Source organism: Rana temporaria, chromosome 6, assembly GCF_905171775.1.
Source record: "Rana temporaria chromosome 6, aRanTem1.1, whole genome shotgun sequence".
In the NCBI taxonomy this organism is placed as follows: domain Eukaryota; kingdom Metazoa; phylum Chordata; class Amphibia; order Anura; family Ranidae; genus Rana; species Rana temporaria.
This window is the reverse complement of record NC_053494.1, coordinates 30,649,598-30,662,474: the sequence shown is the minus strand read 5'-3', so window position 1 is coordinate 30,662,474 and position 12,877 is coordinate 30,649,598. Positions and strand designations below refer to the sequence as shown.

Below are 12,877 nucleotides of genomic sequence, written 5' to 3'. Positions count from 1 at the left end.
ACGTTCGCGGTTAAATATGAATAAGTGAACCAACAAAGGTAAATAAAGCAATTAATAAGTCCTGTAAAAGTGTGTGACCACAGATACAATTTATAAGTGAAAAAGTCCCATGTATATGTGTGGGGGTGGTTCTTTATGATACATTCATAGCTTGTGACTACGTTCAGATATTCCCCTCAGTTGAAAAAACAACACCACTTCACACACTCCAGGTTTCAAAGGGAAAAAGAACACCTCCTCATAGTGTAGAAAAATTTAATAAAATCTCTCAAAAGATATAAAAAAGTGTTCCACAGCAGAGAGAGAATCCAAACAGTACAAATGTATATAAAAATCCCGACAGATAAAAAGTTCCACACTTTTCTTTTCTTGATTTGATTTGCTGTGGTGATGTGACCTGCTGTGGTGATCTAAGTGTGGAACTTTTTATCTGTCGGGATTTTTATATACATTTGTACTGTTTGGATTCTCTCTCTGCTGTGGAACACTTTTTTATATCTTTTGAGAGATTTTATAAAATTTTTCTACACTATGAGGAGGTGTTCTTTTTCCCTTTTTTCCCTCTGAAACCTGGAGTGTTTATTCCACACCATCTCACGGACGCTCCTGGGGCCAATACTTCCATCTCCTTCAGGAACATCAGAATCAGGATTTCTTCCTTCATCGGTGCTGTTGGAGGGTATCTGAGCCCATATAAGCCTTGGAGACCTACCCACCGTACGGTGAGATGTGGGTCAACGGGAGTCGGTAAGAGTATTCATCTTTTAACTTACCAAGGAATGTCCATGAGAAGAGGTTCTTGCCTTTCCGTGTGAAGTGGTGTTGTTTTTTCAACTGAGGGGAATATCTGAACGTAGTCACAAGCTATGAATGTATCATAAAGAACCACCCCCACACATATACATGGGACTTTTTCACTTATAAATTGTATCTGTGGTCACACACTTTTACAGGACTTATTAATTGCTTTATTTACCTTTGTTGGTTCACTTATTCATATTTAACCGCGAACGTCAGTTGTTTTCTGTTCATGGTATATATGATCTTTTCCCCATCTTGTACCCAGTGAAGTTTTTGGACATATTTCCCTATAGGGTGTCTGTCCATTTGGGGCCACTTTGTGGACACAATTTTTCACATAGGTTGGCGCTACATTTTATATTTTTTTCACTTTTGCACAATTATCCATTGGTATGTTGGCTGCCCACAACCACTGATATATATCATATATTTTTTTCGAGTAGCGCAATATTTTTTGTATATATTTACTCAAAGCAACAGCAATACCTCCCTAGAAATTGTGTCCTAGCACTGGGACCTGAGGTTATTGTGAAAGCTCCATTTGTCTTTGACTAGTAACATATTGGGGACGAGAGATTCAGGTTCCAAGTGCTAAAGGACAAATTTTGAAAGCCTGCAGGCCTATTTTAGTGCGCTGAGGGGGAAATGGGTCAATCTTGAACTCTGCTCTAATAGAGTGGTGTACAGTTTTGTCTCCTAGGTCGAAAGCTATATCCAACCAAAAGACACTGATAAAACTGAGGATTGCCCTTAGCAATATACAGTAAAACCTTGGTTTGAGAGTAACTTGGTTAGAGAGCGTTTTGCAAGACCAGTACTTAAATACATGTTGACTTGATATACAAGCGATATTTTGATATACAAGTAGCGTCATGTCACAACTGACTATAAAAGAGAAGAGAGGCACCCCTAAGTGTAGCAATATGGTTACATTTAATGAAGGTAGAACATGTAAACTCACACGGTAGATGATTAAAATAGACACATCTAAGTATGCAGACATCCGTGGTAAAGCTGTCCACATAGACCGTACTCCTCACCTCCATTGATGTCACCCCTTCCACAAGCGGTTCAAGCCTTTCTTTTAGATTGCTGTACTGCAGGGTAGTCTTCCCAGTCACGATTGCAGACTGACAGTGGTGAGGAGGACTGTCTATGTGGACAGCTTTACCCCAGATGCCTGCATACTTGGTTGTGCCTCTTTTAATCCTCAACCATGTGAGTTGCTAAATGATGTACCTTCAATAAATGTAACCATATTACTACACTTAGAGGCGCCTCTCTTCTCTTTTATACTCTGTAGCTCCTGGTAGATTTTGCTTCTAATCCCCTTGTGGAGGCTTCCATTTGTGGATGGACATTTTATGGTTCCACAACTTATCACATTGCTATAATCTTTTTATATGGACTATAAACTGAAGGACTTGTGAAAAAATGGTTGTGGAACAAATCATCTGAGTTTCCATTATTTCTTATGGAAAAATTTGCTTTGATATACAAGTGCTTTGGATTACAAACATGCTTCTGGAACGAATTATGCTGGCAATCCAAGGTTTTACTGTACAGTATATTGCATACTTCTAATGTCTACGTTGTGTCTCTCTCCCACACAGGCAGCCATACTGCAACAGACAGCAGACTATATATTCTCCCTGGAGCAGGAGAAGACCAGGTTGCTGCAGCAAAACAACCAGCTGAAAAGGTTCATCCAGGTAATAGAATAATCTCTGAGTGCAATATACATAATACATACTGCTGCTACACAATTGCGTGTATTGTGCAAGATGAATAAAAAAAAATAAACTTTTATGAAAAGAGGAAAGGAGGAGTAGATATAAAAACTATGCAATATGCACATATTAAAGGGTAACTCCACTTCCATGGGAAAAAAACAATGCGCAAATAAAAAATAAAAAAATAATACAATTGCGACACAAAGTTAAATTGTAATTTTAATGTTATTAAACATTACCTCTCTTTTTCAATCTGCTGCTCTGTAATTTTCTGTAAAATACAATGCAATATGGTGTGTAGACTGCCCACTGCAAATGTAATTTCCTGCTTGAGTGATTGACTTGGGGCCCTTTCACACAGACGTGTCCGGGCTCTGCTTTGCTCAGCAGGGATCGCCGGAGCGACCCCCGCTGAGCAGGCAGATGACAGGTCTGTCTCTGCACACTGTGCAGGGACCGACCTGTCAGAGCGCTGCTCTCCCCTATGGGGTATGGGATGAAGACGAACCGTAGAGTCCGCCTTCATCCGATCCACCAGACGGATGGAAAATAGGGTTTCCATCCGTCACACTTTATCATTTTAATTGATATTAATTAAAAGTGGAATATGATACAATTTTTATATATAAAAATATAGATATTCTTTTTTTAAAAACTGGTTTTGTTTTTTGGCAAAGTGCTTCCTGCATTTCCGATTCCATTTGGTGCAACCCTATGTAAAATGAATTTGTGATTTAGTGTCATTAAAACACAATTTGTCATTCACACCTGGGCATTTTAAAATTGCGGGCAAAATTTTTTGGCAATTTTTTATATATATATATATATATATATATATATATAGATATATATATATATATATATATATATATATATACACATACACACATACTTTTTTTTTTTATTTTTTTTTTTTTTTTTTATATCCCGAAATGTTTTGCACCTATGCTGACCTATGTAAGGAAGATGTATAAACGTACCTATTTTCATGTCTGGCCATGTGATCCGTCTCTCATGTCAGCCAACGGCAGCTGCAGGAGGGAGAAAGGAGCACCGACAACGGATTGGCCATAGGAAGCCTGTGGGTGATGTCACCGCTCCCAGACTTTGTCAGCCTTTGTCGGAGCGCCCTCTCCTTTCCCCTGCAGCCAGTGACTGGAGGGCCTGAAAATAGGTAAGTATATGTTAATCTTTGTTACAAAGGTTAGTCGGCTCAGGTGTAGGAGGTGAGAGGGAGTATTCTTATTAGTTAGGCTTATCTTGGAATTCTACTTTAAAACTGCACATCTGTACTTGAGACTGCAGATCTAGCTGATCGTTTTTTTCATATACTAAAAAGAACAACTGGGGAACAGTAAACCTTACTTGCTAAAGATTATTTTATATGTTCTGAAGATTTTGTAGTCCGCTTGCTGCCCTGCTTCAGCAGCAGAATGGTCAAATTAATGGCCTCTATTTGTGGCAGGAATTCAGTGGCTCCTCTCCCAAGCGGCGGCGGGCAGAAGACAAGGATGAAGGGATCGGCTCTCCGGATATCTGGGAGGAGGAGAAGGCAGATGATCTGCGGAGAGAAATGATTGAACTGAGACAGCAACTAGACAAGGAACGTTCAGTCAGGATGATGCTGGAGGAGCAGGTAACTAATGATCTTTTTATTAAAGTGATTGTAAAGTCAATTTTTTTTCCTATAAAAATATTTAAACATGTCATACTTGCCTGCTCTGTTGTAGTGGATTTGCACAGAGCAGCCCAGATCCTCCTCTTCTCAGGTGTCTGATTCTGGCCACTTCCTTATGTTCAGCTTGCTATGGGGGCACCCAAGCCGAGTTACAGCTCCCTGTGTCCATTCAGACACAGAGCACCCTCTCTCTCCCTTGATTGTCTAGCTGACTTTAAATGACAGCAGCAGGAGCCAATGGCGCCGCTGCTGTGTCTCAGACAATCAGAAAGGAGAATCTTGGATGGCTGAGACACTTGTGGACCGAGAGGGATCTCGGGTAAGTGTTAAGGAGGCTGCTGCACACAGAAGTGTGTGTGTGTGTGTGTGTGTGTGTGTGTGTTTTTTTTTTTTTCATTTTTTTTTAAATCTTCATGCATAGAATGCATTAAGATACATTTTCTGACTTTACAACCCCTTTAAGGAAAAGTTGTTACTGCTGGTCGTATGACTACAGTGCAACATGGCCTGCACATACCAATACACAGCTTCATAAGAGACTTGAAAGGACTAATATGCAATCCTTTTTGTTAAAGTTAGGAATTGTATTGTCTCATTACTACAATAGGTAGGCCTCACTGACAAAGAGTGATTTGAAGTACTTGTTTTCTCCTAATAACTAAATTCAATTTTTCTACTCGTTCAGTCACTGTGGAGACAACTTAAAGAGATGCTATAATTCTTGGGTGAACCTTCATACTTGCAGCTTGCGTTTTATTTTTTGCCTGCAAAAAAAAATGCATTGATCATGTAGTTTAAGCCCTGGTTCACACTGGTGCGTTTTTGACATGCGGCACTGTCCTAATCGGTGCGTCGCTGCACAGATTACAAAAAGTATTTCTTTCTCGTACATCACGGGACACAGAGCAGCATATTCATTACTATGTGGGTTATATGGAGTACCTTCAGGTGATGGACACTGGCAATCTCAAACAGGAAGTGCCCCTCCCTATATAACCCCCTCCCATAGGAGGAGTACCTCAGTTTTTTCGCCAGTGTCTTAGGTGTTGGTCATGGAATAGCTTGTCTCCTACATCCTTGGGATCAAGGCAGGCTAACCGGATCTGTCCAAGGTGCCTCAGAGCCAAAGTGGACAGTACCCGGGCCCCAAACCGTGGGGTTTTGCCCATAATGCTTCTCTTTTTAGAGAGCTGGACCCTGGGCCCAGGACTTAGAACCTCTGCGGTACCTAAGGTAACCTGTTTGCCAGGGTGCTATATGGGCCCAGGACAGTGGGTTCCTTTTTAGGACCCCAGGGCCTGAAGGTCTAGTACGCCACCCACGGAGATGGGGGAAGATTGGACCGCTTGCTATGCAAAGTCCTGCGGCATGGAGCAGGTAAGAAAGGGGGGGCCTGCGGGACTTGGTTCGTCGGCAGGCTCTCTAGGGAGATCTTTGGGGGATGTGCCTGAGTATGCTCTTGCATTGGCAGTTTTGGGCCACTATGTCTATCAAAGAGACAGGATGGTCTGTGTATGGGCTCCCATGTGTGATCTTCCTAAAGATATGTGTTGCATTGTGAATTGTCTGCTGGGCGCTGGGTTGGGAAAGGAGCTGTGTGTTAGCTATGCTTTCCCAGGACTAGGGGGTCAGTGACTCACCTGAGGCCTTACCTGTCTGGGTGCCGTGCGGTGTCCTCCTCCAGCATGTCAGACGCTTCCGGCGTGGCCCCATCCTCCGCAACAGGGGCGGGCGCGCGCCCTGTAATATAGGCGCAGGGTGATGATTCGCGCCGTTGTGGAGAAAGAGGGGCGGGACATCCGGTCTCATAAAAGGAAGGGGCGGCCCTTCCTCTATGCTGTGTAGCTCAGTTGCTTGCTGAGCTTGAAGGAGGAGGACGCAGAGCGGTTGCAGTGCGGCTGAGGGCACCCAGTGGCGCAAGGAAGTATTGCAGTTCTGGTGAACAGAACTAGCTGTGTGGTTACTAGCCTAAAAAATTCCTTATACAGCAGATGGATACTTGCAATTTTTTGAGGGAAGATAGCATGTTTTCATAAAAAAAAAAAAAAAAAAAAAAAGGTTTTTGAAAAAAAAAAAAAAAAAAAATATATAGGAAACATACTGGTCTTCCCGTTTTGGTTTTTGGACGTTAATTGTTAATACCGTTCCCTAAAACCGTACTATTATTTTCTCCTAGCTACAACCATCAAGGGTTGTAAGCAGGGGTACCTCGGTATTGTACCATGGCTTCCAAGGGTTCAGGATCAGGGGGTACAAAAGAAAGGGGCCCCCCCTCAGATTCTGACGGTTCAGATCGGCCTATGCCGGTACTTTCCCCACAGGTTATTACACCATTGGGCACCTTGGTTAAGCCATTAGGGAGATCTGGTGCTGAGGCTACATCAGATCCACCCAACCCTGTGTTTATCACAGAGAGTATGCTAGCCGCCTCCTTGGAGGGGCTAGAGAAAAGATTGGCGGCTATGATAGCCAAATCTACACCGGGTAAAAAGCGGACTAGGTCTCCGTCGCCTGAGTGTGGACCCTCAGATGCTGAGGTTCTCTCCCCGGGGGGATTTGAGTTGCAGGAGGATCATTTGGACCGGGACCAAATTGGTTCAGAGGTTGAGGGTTCGGCTAATGAAGAGCCTTGCTCGGCCTCCCAAGCGGAAAGCTTCTGGGTTCATTCTCTGACAGACATGGTCCACTTGGCGTTTAATTTGCCTTTACCGGAACCTCAGGGTCCGGCCGTATCATCTTTAGGCTCTTTGAAAACGCCTCGCAGTAGCGCTGTTTTTCCAGTCCATCCTCTTTTAGAGGAAGTAATCTTCCAGGATTGGGCACGACCAGACAGAATCTTTTTACCACCTAAAAAATTTTCCGTCGTCTATCCTATGGAAGAAAAATTTGCCAAAAAGTGGACTCTCCCAGTGGTGGATGCCGCCATCTCCTGTGTAAATAAGTCCTTGACTTGCCCGGTAGAAAACATACAGGTGTTTAAAGAACCGGTTGATAAGCGTTTGGAGACGCTTTTAAAAGCATCCTTTACTACGGCGGGTGCAGTAATACAGCCAGCGGTGGCTGCTATTGGAGTTTGTCAGGCACTAACAGACCAGACAAGACAAATGCTTAAGGTTATTCCGGCCCAACAGGCGGAAGAATTATCTGATATTCCTAGAGCCATGTGCTTCGCGGTGGATGCTATAAGGGATTCCATCCAGCAAGCGTCTCGTCTGTCACTATTTTTAGTACATATGAGAAGGCTCTTATGGTTAAAGAACTGGGAGGCTGAGCCCCCATGCAAAAAGCTCCTGGCAGGGTTTCCCTTCCATGGAGAACGACTCTTCGGAGAAGATCTGGATAAATACATTCAGACTATTTCAAGTGGCAAAAGTACACTTCTACCAGTAAAAAAGAAGGTCCGGGGACCTGCGTTCAAACGGCAGCTTCCCCCTGCTCAAGGGCCCGCCAATTCCAGGCAGTATCGACGGCCTCCTGCGAGATCATACTTTAACAATAAGCCACCAGGACAAGCCTTTGGAGGCAAGAAGCAGTGGTATCGTAAACCAGCAAAGACAGCCCCTAAGTCTGCCTCATGAAGGGACGCCCCCACCCACGAAGGTGGGGGGAAGGCTGCGTCTTTTTTCAGAAATTTGGGAGACCGACATTCCCGACAAGTGGGTCCGGTCTTCCGTGGCCACAGGCTACAAATTAGAATTTCTAAAAATCCCTCCACCTCATTATCAGGAGTCGAGAGTGCCAGTCGAGCCGACAAAAAAGGCCGCCTTAATGGCGGCATTAAATCATTTGCTTTACCAAGGCGTGATAGTAGAGGTACCAGCCCAGGAACAGGGGCTAGGGTTCTACTCCAATCTGTTCATCATCCCAAAGCCCAACGGCGATGTCAGGCCAATCTTGGACTTAAAGGGATTAAATGCATACTTAAAAGTACGCTCGTTCCGGATGGAATCCGTGCGATCGGCAGCCGCCGCACTTCAGAAAGACGACTTTCTGGCTTCCATAGACATAAAGGATGCTTACCTTCATGTGCCAATTTTTCAGCCACATCAAAGGTTTCTACGCTTCACAGTGGCTCGGCGTCATTTTCAATTTGTGGCACTCCCTTTCGGGTTGGCTACGGCTCCTCGAGTATTCACCAAGGTCCTAGCTCCAATTCTAGCCAACCTAAGAATCCAGGGGATCATTGTCCTAGCATACCTGGACGACCTTCTAATCATAGATCATTCATCTCCTGGCCTGGAGCGAGCAGTAGCTCTCACGGTTCGATACCTAGAGAGGTTCGGTTGGGTCCTAAACCGAGAAAAATCAGCTTTCCAACCCACAAAGAGGTTGGAATATCTCGGCATGTCATTAGACACGGAACAACAAAGGGTGTTCCTGCCTCGAATAAAGGTCGAGGCTATCAAAGAATTGATACATCTGGTTCTAAGCAAGAGAGAACCAACGATTCGCCTATGCATGCGATTACTAGGCAAGCTAGTGGCCACCTTCGAAGCGGTGCCATACGCTCAAAGTCACACTCGTGTCCTGCAGGCAGCCATTCTGTCAGCATGGAGCAAGAGGCCACAGGCCTTGGAATTTCCGTTGCCACTCTCATCAAGAGTCCGGCAGAGTCTGTGTTGGTGGTTAGACCCTCAGAATCTACTGAAGGGAAAATCTTTCAGCCCCGTGACATGGAAGATAGTGACCACAGATGCCAGCCGGAAGGGCTGGGGAGCGATCTTGGATGGGTGCACTCACCAAGGTACGTGGGCACAGGAGGAGAGTCAATTGCCCATCAATATCTTGGAGCTCAGAGCTGCTCGGCTAGCCCTCAGGGCTTGGACCTCCAAATTACAGGGGTTCCCGGTGAGGATACAGTCAGACAATGCCACGGCTGTGGCATATATAAATCACCAAGGGGGAACCAAGAGTCAAGCAGCTCAGAGAGAAGTGAGCTTAATTTTCCTATGGGCAGAGAATCATGTGCCCTGCATATCGGCAATATTCATTCCCGGGGTGGACAACCTGCAGGCGGACTTCTTGAGTCGTCAGACTCTGTCGCCAGGGGAATGGTCTCTGCATCCGCAAATATTTCAGATAATTTGCCAGAAGTGGGGAATGCCGGACGTGGATATCATGGCATCAAGGCTCAACAAGAAACTAGACAGGTTCATGTCCCGGACTCGGGACCCTTTGGCCTGCGGGACCGATGCGTTAGTTTACCCTTGGCATCAGTTCAATCTTCTATATGCCTTCCCTCCGCTCCAGTTACTACCCCGCCTGTTGCGCAGGATCAGGGTGGAGCACAAGCCAGTCATTCTGATAGCTCCAGCATGGCCCAGAAGGGCATGGTACTCACTAATCCTAAAGATGTCAGTGGGAGACCCTTGGACGCTTCCTCTACGACCAGACCTACTTTCACAAGGCCCGATCCTCCACCCTGCATTACGGCGTCTAAATTTGACGGCCTGGCGGCTGAATCCCTGATTCTTAGGGGTAGAGGTCTATCTAGACAAGTAATCTCTACCCTGATTAAGGCTAGAAAGCCAGTCTCCAGAGTAATTTATTACAGGGTTTGGAGGGCCTATGTAGGCTGGTGCGAGTCCAAGAAATGGCTTTCCCGCAAATATACCATTGATAGAGTATTAAGTTTTCTCCAGCTAGGAGTGGATAAAGGATTGGCATTAAGCACAATCAAGGGACAGATTTCAGCTTTGTCAGTGTGGTTTCAGAGGCCGCTGGCCACCCACTCGCTGGTTAAGACCTTCATTCAGGGGGTCTTGCGTATTAATCCTCCGGTTAAGTCACCACTTTGTCCGTGGGACTTGAATCTTGTTCTGTCAACTCTACAGAAACAACCCTTTGAGCCGTTGGCTGAAGTTCCTTTGGTTTTACTAACAAGGAAGTTGGTATTTCTGGTCGCCATAGTTTCCGCCAGAAGAGTATCAGAGTTGGCAGCCTTATCTTGTAAGGAGCCATATCTTATTCTGCATAAGGACAAGGTGGTTCTCCGTCCTCATCCTTCCTTTTTACCAAAGGTTATATCCAGTTTTCACCTGAACCAGGATTTGGTATTACCATCCTTTTTTCCAAAGCCCACTTCCAGAAAGGAAGGGTTGCTGCATACCTTGGATATTGTCAGGGCCATGAAGGCCTATCTTAAAGCTACAGAGAAGATGCGGAAAACAGATGTGTTATTCATTTTGCCAGATGGGCCCAAGAAGGGGCAGGCAGCTGCAAAATCCACCATTTCGAGATGGATTAAACAGTTAATTATTCAGGCCTACGGCTTGAAGAGGTTGCCTCCTCCGTTGTCAGTAAAGGCCCATTCTACCAGGGCCATGGGCGCCTCCTGGGCAGCACACCATCAGATCTCTATGGCTCAAGTATGCAAGGCGGCAACCTGGTCTTCAGTCCACACGTTTACAAAATTTTACCAGGTGGATGTAAGAAGGAATTCTGATACAGCCTTTGGGCAGGCAGTGCTGCGGGCTGCGATTTAAGACCCTCAGAATCGGGGGGCACCCTTGAGTTAAAATTTAAGTTTAAATTTAATTTTCTCAACTAAGTTGGATTTATTATTATTTGAGAGTATCTCTGAATTAAATCCTTGTGTCTTGGGAAGATTTCTCCCTCCCCTCAGTAAAGCATTGCTTTAGGACATCCCACATAGTAATGAATATGCTGCTCTGTGTCCCGTGATGTACGAGAAAGAAAAAGGGATTTTTAATACAGCTTACCTGTAAAATCCTTTTCTTGGAGTACATCACGGGACACAGAGCTCCCACCCCTCTTGTGGGGACCATTTTGGGAGGCATACTGCTTGCTACAAAACTGAGGTACTCCTCCTATGGGAGGGGGTTATATAGGGAGGGGCACTTCCTGTTTGAGATTGCCAGTGTCCATCACCTGAAGGTACTCCATATAACCCACATAGTAATGAATATGCTGCTCTGTGTCCCGTGATGTACTCCAAGAAAAGGATTTTACAGGTAAGCTGTATTAAAAATCCCTTTTTTCTGTACTACTTTTTGCGATTTACATTGACATCTGTGCAGAAACCTGCACAGATGTCTCTGAAATCGCGGCCAAAATCAGGACTGACAAGTGGGAGTGAAATCGTGCGAGTTCAGCTGAACTCGCATAGTTTCATTCCCGCAGCCCAGTGTGAACCTGGGCTAATGGTTCTCATTTGTTGCCCTGAACTACCAACCTACCAACCTATAGTGGAGTAAATCTTCACATTTTTGTGTTGGCAGTCTGTTGTGTTGAAACGTGAGGCATGGCACTGCACAGGTAAATGCACGACCCCTGCCTGTAGTCTAAGAACTGACACCTCCTGTGAAGAAATTGCATATCTCACAATTCCTGGGTCAATCACTGGGTCATTTTAATCTGGTGCTGGTACAGATGAGAGCTACACTGTAATTTTATATGGCAGAGATGGATGGAGCAGAAAGTTATCCTGTCCCCTTGGTGCTTGGGGACCAGCTGGCTGAAGGGAATACACAGGGAAGCAATCAGCCATGGCATTACAAATTGCAGTTGTGGCACGTAAACCCATTATTAGAAGTTAAGGCACACAACACAGGGACTATAGAACTACATTAAAGCGGATCTCCCACGCAAAACAGTTTTTTTTTTTAAAGGCTACTTAAATAGTTAATAGCGCTGCTTATCTGGACTCACGTTTCTGGTGTCCTACAACCGCTCCTCTGGCATTCTGCCTGGAATGTAGACTTTGATTCCCCTGTTCGTCCTGTTGCCATTTTAGCAGTGGGCATTAGAAGCCGACAAGCAGGCACTTCCTCGTTGCGGTGACGATCGATCTCATGCATGCACACTCGCAACGGGGAGCCGTGGCGTCAGCGTCTTCCTGGTCCCGAAATCACGCGATGTTTGCTGAACACAAGGGAGGTATGAGATAAGGCTCCCAGAGCACACTGCTCTGGGACGGGAAATGATACAATGCCCTAGAAAAACCAGAGAAAAACCCGTAGTGTGCAGACCGGAAGGAGGACGAATATATATGGAACTGTAAATATTTGAGAAACAAAAATATCCGTTTGTGCAATGTTTAATAGCAGCAGTAATCTTATGATTATGTTGAAATTCGGGTGGAGATCCGCTTTAAGAACTAGTTAAAAAAAAAAAAAATGTTAAAGTGTACAATGTCTTTTAAGGCAAACATTGAATTTTGCTATAGTTAGTTTAAAAGGGGAGGAGATAAATCAATGTAAAAACTTCAAAAGTAACCATTTATAAACAACCTTTGTTTTACAAAGTAAACGTTTTAATACATAACAAAGGATTCCCTGGAGCTATGCGAGCTAGCTAAAGAGACGGCACAGCAGTCCCTGTATGTTTTGAGACTTCCTTTGTCTGACCGAGGCAAGATTCTCACCTATACACTGTCCTAACCCAACAGTAAAAGGCACATTTTCCAATGCATGGTAATACACATTTTTGAATGTGTATTATGCAAATGCACACCAATGCTCATGCATTGTAATGTGGTACACTGCCAAAGTAAGGTATGGTCCAGTTTCAGGTACGTTGGCAACCCATTAAAAATGCCTTAACATGCCCTTTGTGATACTACACACCACAATAGTATAAAGGGGCTCTGAAACCTTTCCTGAACCATCTTGGATATCTCTGACTTGCTAAGTTGTTTATAAAA

At 44.6% G+C, this 12,877-nt stretch overlaps 1 protein-coding gene across 2 annotated transcripts in view; it reads left to right on the top strand.

Annotated features, from left to right (window-relative positions):
- TFAP4 (transcription factor AP-4) overlaps window positions 1-12,877 on the top strand; it is a 36,974-nt gene that overhangs the window by 20,754 nt on the left and 3,343 nt on the right. For both annotated transcript variants that reach the window (XM_040356575.1, XM_040356574.1), the window contains exons 3-4: window positions 2,415-2,513; window positions 4,000-4,170. In XM_040356575.1, the coding sequence (XP_040212509.1) occupies window positions 2,415-2,513; window positions 4,000-4,170 (270 nt within the window). The remainder of the gene's footprint in view (window positions 1-2,414; window positions 2,514-3,999; window positions 4,171-12,877) is intronic.